The sequence below is a fragment of the Maniola hyperantus genome, chromosome 10, assembly GCF_902806685.2.
Source record: "Maniola hyperantus chromosome 10, iAphHyp1.2, whole genome shotgun sequence".
Lineage (NCBI taxonomy): Eukaryota > Metazoa > Arthropoda > Insecta > Lepidoptera > Nymphalidae > Maniola > Maniola hyperantus.
In genome coordinates this window covers 2,014,453-2,027,819 of record NC_048545.1, presented here as the reverse complement: position 1 = coordinate 2,027,819, position 13,367 = coordinate 2,014,453, and the positions used below count along the sequence as shown (strand labels likewise).

The following is a 13,367-nucleotide window of genomic DNA, read 5'->3' as shown; positions in this document are numbered from 1 at the left end:
TCTTAGGGCTTTTTATATTAATAGGGATTTAATGTAATTTAGGGTAAAATCGAACTTCAGGTGGTGGTCACACTGTTTTTCATACAAATAACTCCCCTGATGTATAAAAATGACAACGTCAGAATTCCACCGAATTAAAAATCAGAGTATAGGTATTATTAGCCTACATTTCTCTCCAATAATATAATCTAAACTTTTGAGGTCTACCTAGCACTCAAGTCACGACGATAGAAAAGAGTTAATCAATATTCTAAATTTATGTATAAAAGTAAAAGGTGACTGACTGACTGATCTATCAACGCACAGCTCAAACTACTGGACGGATCGGGCTAACATCAAAATGACGTCATTTTGACGTCATTTAACGTATATTTAAGTAAAAACTAGCTGCCCTAGCGAACTTCGTTCCGCCTAATAGTCGATTCAAATATTTTAAATTTTACTCTCCATAAGAATGGTTCTTACGGAGAGAAAAATTTAATGTACCTCGTTTTAACCTCGTACTTCAAGGAATATTATAAAAAAAGGATTAGTGAAATCGGTTCAGCGGTTCTCGATATTTGCGATGAGCAACACATTTAGTGATTCATTTTTATATTATAGAGAAGATATATACCATCAGCTGAAAACTTCAGTTTAGTGCTGACGTCACTAAAATGGCGGCCAAGCGCATTAGCAATTTGCGGCATTTATATAAAAATAATTAAACAACATAAACGGTGCTTATAGTAGCTATTTTATTTATCACGATACAGATAAAAATAATATAACAAGAGGGAATCACTCGTGCCGCTCCGGCCGCGTGCTCTTCGGCAGAATGGTGCAAAGCAGGCCGCTCGCTGAAACAAACAAGCTCCTTTAAAATCCAGTGGTAGAATAGGGTCTTGAACTGTAGTAATAAAATGAAGTGACTTTTTGTATAGTGGCAGTTTATGGGGCTGGAATTCATTATCGAAGAAGAATAATTTAAAAATCATGATTTTTTTTTTTTTTTTTTTTTTTTTAATTTTATTAATTTTTTGATTTTTATTAATTTTAAACATAATAATTGATTATTAACGTCACGCTGCAACGGAAAGCAAATTAATGGCGTTATAATGCGTAAACGACAAATGTTTTTCTATTTTTTTAACATAAAAATACTTTCACCAGAAGTTACTCTATTTTTATATAAAATAGTTGAAAAATATTTGTCGTTTACGGATTGTGACGTCATTACTTGCTTTCCGTACAGCATGACGTTTATACTTAACTAGTTTATGCTCGCGACTTCGTCCGCGTGGACTACACAAATTTCAAACCCATATTTCCCCCCCTTAAGGGTTGAATTTTCAAAAATCCTTTCTTAGCGGATGCCTACGTCATAATAGCTATCTGCATGCCAAATTTCAGCCCGATCCGTCGAGTAGTTTTTTTTTTTTTTTTTTTTTTTTTTTTTTTTTTAATACAGAAGGGGAAAATCCTCATGGACACCCGAAGGTAGAGCCGGACTCTTACCGGCTAAAAACCCCTTCCGTCGCCCTGTTTGCCGTGTGCCCGCCTTTCAGCCTAAACACAGTAACATTATTGTCTATAATATAATTCCTATTTAACTTGTTCTTCTCTTCGCCTTTCTTCTTCCTCTTTAGAGCTTATTATTTTTTCCATAAAGCTTGCAACAAGCATCCATGTGTCTTCATGTTGTAACATTTTGTTCACTAAATTTTTGACACATATATCACCTATTTTCGAGATAAGTTCCTTCCTCTCTTTGACCCACTTTACGCAGTAAAATACTGTGTGTTCTGCATTGTCAATTTCGTCGCAGTACATGCACGTGGGAACCTGTCGCTTTCCGATGCCTGCAAGAAAATCCATAAATACTCCGTCTCCTGAAAAGCATTGCGTCAGACGGTAGGTCATGCGGCCATGCTTTCTTCTGGTCCACTTTTCCAGGTTGGGAATGAGCTGGTATGTCCATCGGCCTTTCGTTGATTTGTTCCACTCATCTTGCCATCACGCGATCGTTAGGTCCTCAGCGAGTCCTGTCATTCCGGGGTTCTTTCTATTTCTTTTTTCCTTTCTTTCTAGCGCGAGTAGGTGCATGGGCGTTAAGTTTGCTAATACCAGCACTGCATCCGTGGATACGGTTTTGTAGGCAGAGCAGACCCGCATTGCCAACATACGTTGGGCTTTGAGGACTCGTTTTTTATGTACAGTAAAACTCATTGCAGGTTCCCAGACAGGTGCAGCATACAGAACTATAGACTGAGTAGCCATAGCAAGCGTTCTTCTCTTCTTATCGCTTGGGCCCTTTGTGTTGAGGAGTAACTTACACAGGGCTCCTGCGGTCCTAGAAGCTTTATCACAAACTGTTTTTATATGGGGGCCGTAATTTAGTTGTGAGTCTAGCTTGACTCCTAGATAAGTTACACTAGTTGATGGGGCTACCATAATTCCACCACAGTCAAAATATATGCGGTGAGCATTTTTCTTTCTGTGAAATATGACTGCCTCAGTTTTCTCTGGTGCAATTTCAAGTTTGTTCTGCCGCATCCATAGGACTACAGCATGCAACGTCTCATTTGCCTTGACCATCATCTCGTGAGCGTCTGATGCAGTTACCGAGATCGCTAAATCGTCCGCGTAGCAAACCAGCTTGACTCCTTCGGGCGCTTCAGTGTCCATCACATCGTCGTATAGGACGTTCCACAAGGTGGGCCCTAATACCGAACCTTGTGGAACCCCACCAGTCACCTCTACCCTAACGTTGCGTTCTAGTTGAATGTACCGGTTCGTCAAATAATCTATGATTACATTGAGTACGTACTCATTGATGTTGCGAGATTTTAGCTTCTTTATAATAATAGACCAAGTAGCTGTGTTAAAAGCATTCCGAACGTCAACCAGAATTAGGGAGTTCCATTTGTTATCTGCTTTGGCTTTTTTTGCTGCGAGGACTACCTCATCAATAGCATCAATAGTTGTTCTCCCGGGTATGAAACCGTGCTGGTTTTTATTTAGCCCTCCACTTTTCTCTAATTCCTGTGTCAATCGGGTATTTAGCAGGCTTTCGTAGGTTTTAGCAATGACATTTATTAAACATATGGGCCTGTACTTTGTTTGCTCGTTATGGGATTTTTTGGGCTTATCTATCAGAACAAGCTTTGCAACTTTCCAATTATCGGGGAAACTTCCTTGTTTCATTAATTCGTTAAACATGCCTGTGAAGTAATCCACATTATTGCATATTGCAGCCTTCACAACTTCCGGAAGTATCATATCTGGGCCGGGCGCCTTTTTTACTTTAATTTTCTTGGCACTGTCCTTTGTTTCTTCCAAAGTAAAAGCAATATTTTCGAAATTAATGTCATCGGTCATTTCTTTACATAAAACATCTGAATTCGCTGAGGTTATGAACAAGCTCTTAAATATATTTTGTTTTTGCTCTAGCGGTAAGCAGGTCTTTGGATTTGGGATTTGCATTTGGCTTTTAACGATTTTATATGCATCGCCATATATGTCGTCGCCGTCGAGTAGTTTGAGCTGTGCGTTAATAGATCAGTCAGTCAGTCAGTCAGTCAGTCAGTCAGTCACCTTTTCCTTTTATATATTTAGATTGTGTTAAAAATAAATAATAAAAATCATGATTTTTTTAATTATTCTCGTTAATCAAAATGGTTAACACCCACTGAGTTTTTTGTCTCTGTCATTTGTATGGGATTACGTAAAAGAGAGATCACTATAATATACTCTATCTCCGTGGATAAAGTATAGGTATACTTACTTATGAGCAGCGATCCGAACATGTATATGGGGATGATGCAATGCTCGTCCACCAGCGAGCCGAACACCACGTTCCCGACAATGGCGCCGATTCGACCGCTCATCACCGTCACCGCCATAGCTGTGGCCCTGTGGAAAGTTGAACAAGTAAGATAAGAAGTCCATTGATTTGCCCGTGCCAACTAGCAGTTGACACGGGTTACGTATCTAAAATGCCCATGTACATGTACATTACATGTTACATGTAAACCAGTGGTTGACAATGGGCTGGCCACTTTTAGCACGATTTAATTTATTGACTGGGTATACTACTTTCATATTCCACACAAAAATGGGTGGGCACCTAGTCTTAATCGGACTTTATCGGATAACTAGCTGACTATATGACTGTATGTCCTCGCGGGATGTTGAAATTTTCCTTTGAGCTCTTTCATTTTCATGGTTAAAAAGTATCGTACATAATAATATTATGTTCGTATCTACGTTGCACTCTGTACCAAATTTTGTCACAATCAGCCGTGGTTAGCCACCCTACCGGCAAAGCCATCGCTAAGCGATTTAGAGTTCCGGTACGATGCCGTGTAATAGGGAGTAGAAACCGTTAAGGGCTTAATAAAAAAAGGCTATACCCCTTCCAAGTTAGCTCGTCTCCACCTTAGCGATGGCGAGGGTTAAAGATGGTCTAAATACTTACGCAACTTTGGTAGGGAAGATCTCGCATATAACACAGAACAGCACCGCCTCCGTGCAACTGACGATGGCTTCAAAGACACATGACAGCACCAGATTCTGCAGTGACGACTCCACCAGGTTCAGACCCAACGCTGCTAAGCCGGAGATTATCAACATGCCCACTGCGAAGAGAGTTTATTGATCAGCATACCAAGAACGTATTGAAAAACAGGTGGAAGGACTTGATGACTAGTCTGTGGTAAGACAGAATTTGCCAAGCAGATAGCTATTATGACGTAGGCATCCGCTAAGAAAGGATTTTTGAAAATTCAATCCCTAAGGGGGTGGAATAGGGGTTTGAAATTTGTGTAGTCTACACGGCCAAAGTCGCGAGCACAAGTTAGTATAGTATCATCCATCCATCCATCCATCAGCCTGTTTGCGTCCACTGCTGGACATAGGCCTTTCCAAGAGCGCGCAACCAAACACGGTCCTCAGCCTTTCTCATCCACCCGCTCCCCACCACCTTCTTCAGGTCATCGGTCCAGCGGGCTGGAGGTCGTCCCAAACTGCGCTTACTGGTACGCGGTCTCCACTCCAGAACACGTCTGCCCAATATAGTATAGGTTCCTGCGGTAGTGGAGGGGTGTCATGTCGTGAAGCCAGAGCTCAGTGATTCGTCAACTTGTGACAACTGTCACACTTCCCGCACCGCACCAGTACCGCAGGAGCCTACTTAGCTGTTATGCCCAACCAATTACAATTGTTGTGTTGCAAATTGCAATACTCACCAAGCATAATCTTCTTCCCAATCTTATTGATAGTGAGACCAACCATCAACGCGGTGGGCACACAGCTCAGCGCCACCACCAGGGTGTGGATGAACACCCTGTCATCTATCACTTGCGGACACTCTTGTTTACCCTGGAACAAGGGTTTTGTTAAATCTTATATACTTAAATGGAAAAGCTGACTGAGTGACTGATGGATCTATCATTTATAATTTTAACAATTTTTGTAAGTATGTTTATGTTAGTTTGTACTCGTAGTTTAATTAGTGTAATTGGCTTTATGGCCGTTCTAATTAAATAATAAATAAATAATAATAATAATCATCGCACAGCTCAAACGACTGAACATATCGGGCCGAAATTTGGCATGAAGATAACTATTATGACGTAGACATCCGCTAAGAAAGGATTTTTGAAAATTCAACCCCTAAAGGAGCCAAATAGGGGTTTGAAATTTGTGTAGACCACGCGGACGACGTTGCAAGCATAAGCTATTCATTGCATAAAAATCAATGATTTCTGTCTTTCTTCTCACTTTATGATTCAACAGAATTTTTTTTAGTCTGCCCCATCAAAACTATCCCAATTCTTCCTTTAAAAATTGTACCAGGTCCGAGTACAACGAAGTCCAAAATCATCAACCAACTGAAGAAATACATGGCGAGGAAACTTGCATGTTTGAAAGTTCTCTATATAGCCCAGTCACTTGGTAGCACAGACGTCTAGGAAACTTTAATATTGTCCTCAAAGATGTGTGAAGTCTGTCAATCCGCATTTGAAAAGCATGGTGGGCTATGAGCTATGGCTAGGGTACGCTCCAAGAATTGCCGACAAGTCAAGGTAAATGCAGTCTAGCATTCTAACCGCTCAGACATATTACGTATAACGTATTCAACTTTGCTGGTCTGGAGGCTCCGTCAAGGTCTTCAAGCCGTCCCTCTGCAGTCACCGAAGACGGCTATGTTCTGCTATGGATCCCGGAGTCCGCTTCAACCTTGAAGCAGCAGGGCCAAAGCATTTCTGATGTGGCACAAGGCTCAATAGAGGGCCGGCGATGGATCGAGATGGTGAACTTACCAGCAGTTCGCTCCTCGTGACGTTGGCAGACACCTCACAGACGCCCGCGGAAACCCCGGGGAACAGGGACGAGAACTGACTGAACCGCTCGAAGAGATCCGGAAACCACATCATGAGGGTGTAGTAACTGGAAAGAAACATGAGATCAGAATTATTTTTAACAGTAATTTTGAAAGGCGGCATAGGAAAACTTGGTTAATTTTTATTCAGTTTGCGACGATAATAGCCAACAACTAAAAATAATCAGTATTGTCTTTAACGGCGAAGAAAATAATAAGTTATATGAATAGAAATATGAATAACTAGCTGATGCCCGCGACTTTTTTCGTATGGATTTGGTTTATTAAAAATCCCGTGGGAACTCTTTGATTTTACGGGATAAAAAGTATATCACTCTTCTGAGTCTTTCCATGTCACTCTCCAGGTCCTCAACTATAGGCAAATCACGTCAATTACGGCTCTATTACGGCTTGATTTTTTTAAAAGAATATTAGCCATATTAATCATGACTAACATTCCCATTTTTCCTTCCAGCTAAGCGTAAAGCTTGTGTTAGGAGTAGGTACGACAATAGTGCAACGGGTGGGGTTTGAACTTTCGACCTTTAAGATTTCAGTCCGCTCCTATAACCGTTGATATTGAGGCTTCAAATGATTGAAGGAGGCTGATTGAACGACAAACAAACATTTCTTCATTTAAACTATGGTTAGGGATTTTTAACAAGTTACCTATAGATTTGGAACAAGTCCATTGACATCAAATTCCACAAAACTAAACAGGTTAACGATTAACACTATTAACTCTGTCTTCACCTAGTGCCAACTTCCAATTAAGGCTAACGATTTTTATCAGATGTTAGTAACAAATGATATGCAACCATTTGCTAATGCATTCGAAAATTCGATTCTCCAAAGTATGTTTTTCCGTGTATTAACCGACTGAGGTACGTTTTGCAAGAAAGCCTAAAACCCTTCTCGTTCTGAAAAGAGACCCGTGCTTACTACTGGTCCAGTGAAGGGTTGATCATAATGATGAACTAGAACACATTATTCTTTAGTGTCCCGATACGTAACACTTTGAACATTAAAGGGCAATTCCCGTCACAGTATAGAGCCATGCCCTCATCAGAAACTGCCGCGTCCAAAAACTGCATATATGTAGTTTATTTTAAAGCTCATAAGACCTAGATTTTAAATTATATATTTAGTTTTTCATTTCAAGCAGTGGATTTTTGTATATTTAGGAATAATAAACTACTTTTCTTAGCATAAAACTAACAAATCCAAAAGTATTTGCCAATAAATTTTGTCATGCGTTTTTAATACATTGGATATTGATTATAAACATGAAATTATAAACGTTTGCTTTGATTAGTTCAGACTATTATTAAAAATCCAGTTTCAATGAATGAAGGATATTCCAAATTATGAATTTGCTGGAGAAGGTAAGGGCAGAAACAGTCATCGTCCTTACCTGAACATCAGGCCAAAATCCACAAAGCAGCAAAGCACGAGTAGACCGATGTACGGTGGGGTGACCAACATCTTCTTCCTGAACCAGAAGGCGTTCCACCTCTGGTTCCACGTGAGCGGCAACTTGGTCTCGTTGCCGTTGTTGTCTGCTGGAACTATTTCTTCTTCTTCGCCGTCTGTCGCGCTGATCATTGATTCTACCTGTAAGTTTCATCAACCACCTTCAACAGTTTTTCAACAGAAGATAATTTTTTGGGACGGTAGTATGTGGAAATAGATTTCCGGATTATCAAATGCGTTTTGCGCAAAATGCGTAAATTTTGGCAAAATTTCATTTTTGGTCTAGCACGAATTTGGTCTTCAAGAGGTTATGGTATGAAAAATTTTGCCTTAGTAGCAAATATTTTTCAAAAAGCTTGATATTATTATTATCATTGTACCAAATTATTTCCTGTACCTCTGCAAAACTTTCAAAGCTTGATCCGTCTTAAAAAAGCTTGCAAAAAGTTTGTCGGACTCTATGAGTGCAGTAACATTAAATGAAGAACTACAGCCAAATGAAAACTCCATTGAACAACTCACTGGAAAATCTTTCTCAGACAGCCTGGTGTTGACAACGAATATCCTCTGCAGAACACGCAGGGCTTGATCCGTCTTGTCTGCATGCAGCAAGTATCTCGGACTCTCGGGAAAGGGTAGCAGCAGTAACACCACCAGCAAACTGGGGATACCACAGGCGAAGACGAACACCCTCCAGGATGTGTACTGGAAATCCGCGCCTGGGTCTGTCAGATTGAAGCGTGGGTCTTGGATAATGAGCCAAGCGATACCTGAAAGTTACAAAGCGGGGTAAATTTTGATGTAATGCGTACAAAACCGGCCAAGTGCAAATCAGACTCGCGCAGCGAGGGTTTCGTACTCGGGTATTTTTTCGATATTTTGCACGATATATCAAAAAATATTATGCATAAAAATAAATAAAAATCTGTTTAAGAATGCAAATGTTAGAGGCAAAGCCCTTTCAGATACCCCACTTGGTATATTAATCTTACTTTGAAAGTTAAAAATACTAATTATCAGTTTACGTGTTTTTTTTTAGTTATCACAATGATGCCAAGATTGTAATTAGAAATTGACGCGATCACTAACCCTATTAAAAATGCGAAAGTGTGTTTGTTTGTTGGTTTGTCCTTCAATCACGTCGCAACGAAGCAACTGATCGACGTGATTTTTTGCATGGGTATAGTTTAAGACATGGAGAGTGGCATAGGCTACTTTTTATCTCGAAAATCAAAAAGTTCCCACGGGATTTTTAAAAACCTAAATCCTATCCTCCCTAAGCCTCGGGCATCAGCTAGTCTTAAATAAAGCTAATTTGGAATACCCATTGATGTTGGAATCCCCCTTTATTATTCTAGGGGAATACCAAGGCTAGCAATTTTGTACCACTTTATGATATTAACTTCTTGCAAAGAGGAGTTTTAGTTTTATTTTAATTTTTGACATTTGTAATAGGACTATTATTTAAATTTGTATTTTTTTTGTGACTAAGTATTTAATGTGACTAATTTTATCAAAACTATGTACACGTTGTTAGGTATATCATAACATATTGCATGCTAAAAGGCAGAATTTGGCTTTTTGTTTTTGTAACATCTCCACTGTTTACCCATATTCGCAATAAAGAAGTTTGAATTTACCTGGCAGTAAAATAGTTCCGAACGTCCAGAACACTTCTAGCCTGCACAGCATGACGTCTCGATGCCGTAAGGAGAGGAAATCACCGAAGTAGGGGAACACGAGACCAGTGGCTCCTATTATACCAAAGCCCGAGAAGAACCTGTCATCAGATTATTGACTAAAAATTAATGGTATACTCATAACATCTATATAAAAGAAAGAATTTAATTAATTTAATCTTAACGTTAATTTAATTTTAACGTCTGTTCCAAATGGCAACGCACAGCTCAAATTACTGGACGGATCGGGCTGAAGTTTAGCATGTAGAAAGCTATTATGACGTAGGCAAGGGCCGTAGCTAGTTCAAACAGAAGTTTGAACTAGCTACGGCCGAAGCCTCCGACCAGACCAAAGAAAAAATTTGAAATTATAAAATTCAAAATTTCTCCTGCCGGGAATCAAACCCGGGACCGCTGCGCCAGGGATGTCGTCACAATTTTCAGTCAGTTGATAAAATATCAGTCCTATTCAAGAAATAACAAGAAGCAGAAAAAGGTAACAAACCTGCAAGCCAGGAACGCGGGAAAAGATTGCATAAGACTAGACAAAAAGGCGGCAAGGGCGTCCAATAGCAGAGCACCGATGATGGCCTTCCTGCGGCCGCGCGCGTCCGCTAGGTTACCCCAGAAGTACGAGCCCACGCACATTCCTGGAAACACAAAAATAGTTATAAGTTAAGTATGGTAACAACCTTCCATTTCAGACTGCACTGTAGTGCTGCATATGTACGCGGTACGGTAGCGCACAACCCCCGTGCTAACCCGGTGCGGGCGAGCGCGGTTGACGTGCGGGTGTGCGGGGTGTCTCCCCGCCTCATTTCCCGATTGCCATCTCGACCTGTCGCGTATTATAGGTATATGGGCATTACCAGGCTGTGAATATTGCCGCAGGCTCCGTTAACCAGTATTTATTTTCTACTCGAAAACATGTCTGTCCCTGTGACGTGAGCAGCAGCCATTTTTTTTAAAAGAATATTAGCCATGTTAAATGACTAATATTCCCCTTTCCTCTCCAACTAAGCGTAAAGCTTGTGCTAGGAGTAGGTACGACAATAGTCCAACGGGCGGGGTTTGAACCGTCGACCTTTCGGTTTTCAGTCCACTCCTTTACTGGTTGAGCTATTTTAGAGATTACAACGGACGGTATAGATTTATGCCAGCAGTATAGCGCTGTCTCTTTTTCACAGGAGTGTTATAATGAAATTCAGTACAACATTATAACACTCGTTTGGATGCTTTAATGGATATTAAGATCCCTTTCATAGTGTTGCTTACGGAAAAGGATAAGATTAAGACCTATTAATTTAGTTTAGTTTAGAGATTGTGTATAAGAGAATCGGCCCCAATGCTTAAGAGACAGTCAACGTTTAGCAAACAAAACATTCTTACCAATAAGTGGGGTAGCAGTAAGCCTCCCCTTATCACTAGAGCTGAGATTGAAGTCGCACTCGGCGGCCGGCAGCACGAAGCTGAGTGTGGTGGTGCTGAGCGCACACACCGCATACACTGCCCCGCAGGACATGAGCAGCAGCCATTGAAAACATCCATAACCTGGAAAAAATAAAAAATATCGACATAAATAAAGTTGTACCGTGCTTTCAATACCGAATTCTTAGCAAAATGTATGGTAAGTTTGGTAATGTATGGTATGGTTCTGTAAAAAAAAATCAGCGGTTGAGAATGGAGCTGTGAGAGCGGGTCCACGTAGTAAGGAAAGAGCGAGTGACGGGTTTTTTTTTTCAAAAGGACAATCAACAGGTTACTAATAATAAACTTTAAACACACAAAATCAGTACCCTTATTGTAAATGCGAAAGTGTGTTTGTTGGTTTGTCCTTCAATCACGTCGCAACGGTGCAACGGATTGACGTGATTTTTTGCATGGATATAGATAAAGACCTGGAAAATCAAAGAGTTCCCATGGGATTTTTAAAAAACCTAATTCCACGTGGATGAAGGCGCGGGCATCAGCTAGTAAATACACATTTATGCTATTTTGTAGACCCACTTAGTGATGGCCACAGCTTGCTATATATTCGACCATGTGCAGCAATCAATAGACACTCACCACACGGACGTCACTTCCTATTTTATATTACCAATAAGTATATATTCACATTTATTTGCGAATGACCATGAAATGAGCTGAGAGCACTTGAAGTTAACGAGCTTCAATGGATGCACTTTGTATGTTCCCGATTACCTTCGCAGTAATGTAGCAAATAAAATTGTCAATGGAAATTCAAGTGATAAGGTCAGTAAGCCGTTTCGCACACGGGTCGTAAGCGTCATGTAGTCCCGTTGTCCCCGTTAGCCGTATCCCCGTTAACGGGGACATCGGGATTTGAATAAAATTATTAAAAACTTATCCCGCTGTCCCCGTTGTCATTTCCGTTTAACAGGGACATCGGGATTTGAATAAAGTTATTAAAAACTTATCCCGTTGTCCCCGTTGTCGTTTCCGTTTAACGAGGACAACGGTATATGAATTAAATTATTGAAAATCTATCCTGTTGTTCCCTTTCTCTATTCCCCTTCAACGCGGACTGCGGTAAATGAATAAAATTGTTAAAAACAGCTTTCCGTTGTTTCCGTACTCTGCCCCCGTTGACAGTATCCGAGAGTCGTAAGCGTAGTCGTATCGTTACGACGCTACACGTAAGAGACCCAGTGTTGCACAAACGAATCGTCGCGTAGACGTATCATTTTGGATATTAGTTGAAATCGTGACGTCAAAAAAAAAAATTATATTTCTTACCAGTCCAGTTCATTTTTAACGATATTTCTGCCCAAGCTTTGTCTGTAAGTAACATCTTTTCTTGAAACTATATAGACAAGGGTAGTCTTCAACCAGTTTGACGAATTCAATATTTTTAAGGTGGTCAAAGAATTAGTTTGGCCATCCAAAGGGGTAATGCTGCCGGCATCTTGGGTACAATGCCTCGCTGCGGTGGTCTCGACGAGGTTTTAGATTTAATTTAATTTATTTTAGTTTTAATTTAATGTTTTTTTTTTTAGATTTAAGTTTATTAATAATTTATTTGTTAACCATTGATAATAAAAACAATTCTAACATACATACAATATTTTTAAGTATTGTTTTTTAAAGAAAATAATGAAAAGTTATCTTTTTACGCTTGTGTTTTACGCCACTATCACACTATCGTAATGAGAATAAACACCTACTACGATTCGCTGCAACACCGTATGCGGACTTACGTTACGACGCCGTGTGCCACCTTGATGAAAATTGAAATACCTCATAAATAAACTTAATAGCCTCAATAGCTCAACGGTTACAGGAGGACTCTAAAAGATAGGCGGTTCAAATCCCATCCGTTGCACTATTGTCGTACCTACTCCTAGCATAAAGCTTTCCGCTTAGTTGGGGAGGAAAAAGGAATATTGGTCATTATTAACTTGGTAATATAATATTCTTAAAAAAAAACTTTACTTAATTAAAAAATTGGCCAAGTGCGAGTCACACTCGCGCACCGAGGGTTCCGTACTCGGGTGTTTGTTCGACATTTTCCACATAAGTCAAAAACAAATAAAAATATGCATAAAAACAAATAAAAATCTGTTATTTTAGAATGTGCAGATAAAGCCCTTTCATATGATACCCCACTTGAAAATTGGAAATGCATTTTTTTTGTGACGTAACCACAAATTCACGGTTTTCGGATTAATTCGTTTACTTGTGCTATAAGATCTACCTACCTGCCAAATGAATGTTCATTATTCTACGTCAACGGGATGTACTATAGGTTATCTGGACAGACACGACGGACAAACAGACAACGAAGTGATGCTATAAGGGTTCCTTTTTTCTTTTTGAGGTACGGAACCCTA

At 39.9% G+C, this 13,367-nt stretch overlaps 2 protein-coding genes across 3 annotated transcripts in view; one reads left to right on the top strand and one right to left on the bottom strand.

Moving 5' to 3' along the window:
* ChT (choline transporter) overlaps nt 1–13,367 on the top strand; it is a 447,845-nt gene that overhangs the window by 299,147 nt on the left and 135,331 nt on the right. The gene's annotated exons all lie outside the window — the stretch shown is intronic.
* The window catches only part of LOC117985790 (synaptic vesicle glycoprotein 2B-like), a 52,367-nt gene continuing 39,715 nt past the window's right edge, over nt 716–13,367 (bottom strand). Inside the window, exons 3-12 of the mRNA XM_034972584.2 lie at nt 10,906–11,067; nt 10,022–10,166; nt 9,478–9,617; nt 8,360–8,607; nt 7,779–7,978; nt 6,306–6,432; nt 5,229–5,361; nt 4,460–4,619; nt 3,767–3,894; nt 716–839 (exon numbers count right to left, since the gene is read on the bottom strand). Coding sequence (XP_034828475.1) covers nt 781–839; nt 3,767–3,894; nt 4,460–4,619; nt 5,229–5,361; nt 6,306–6,432; nt 7,779–7,978; nt 8,360–8,607; nt 9,478–9,617; nt 10,022–10,166; nt 10,906–11,067 — 1,502 coding nt within the window. The 3' untranslated portion in view covers nt 716–780. The remainder of the gene's footprint in view (nt 840–3,766; nt 3,895–4,459; nt 4,620–5,228; nt 5,362–6,305; nt 6,433–7,778; nt 7,979–8,359; nt 8,608–9,477; nt 9,618–10,021; nt 10,167–10,905; nt 11,068–13,367) is intronic.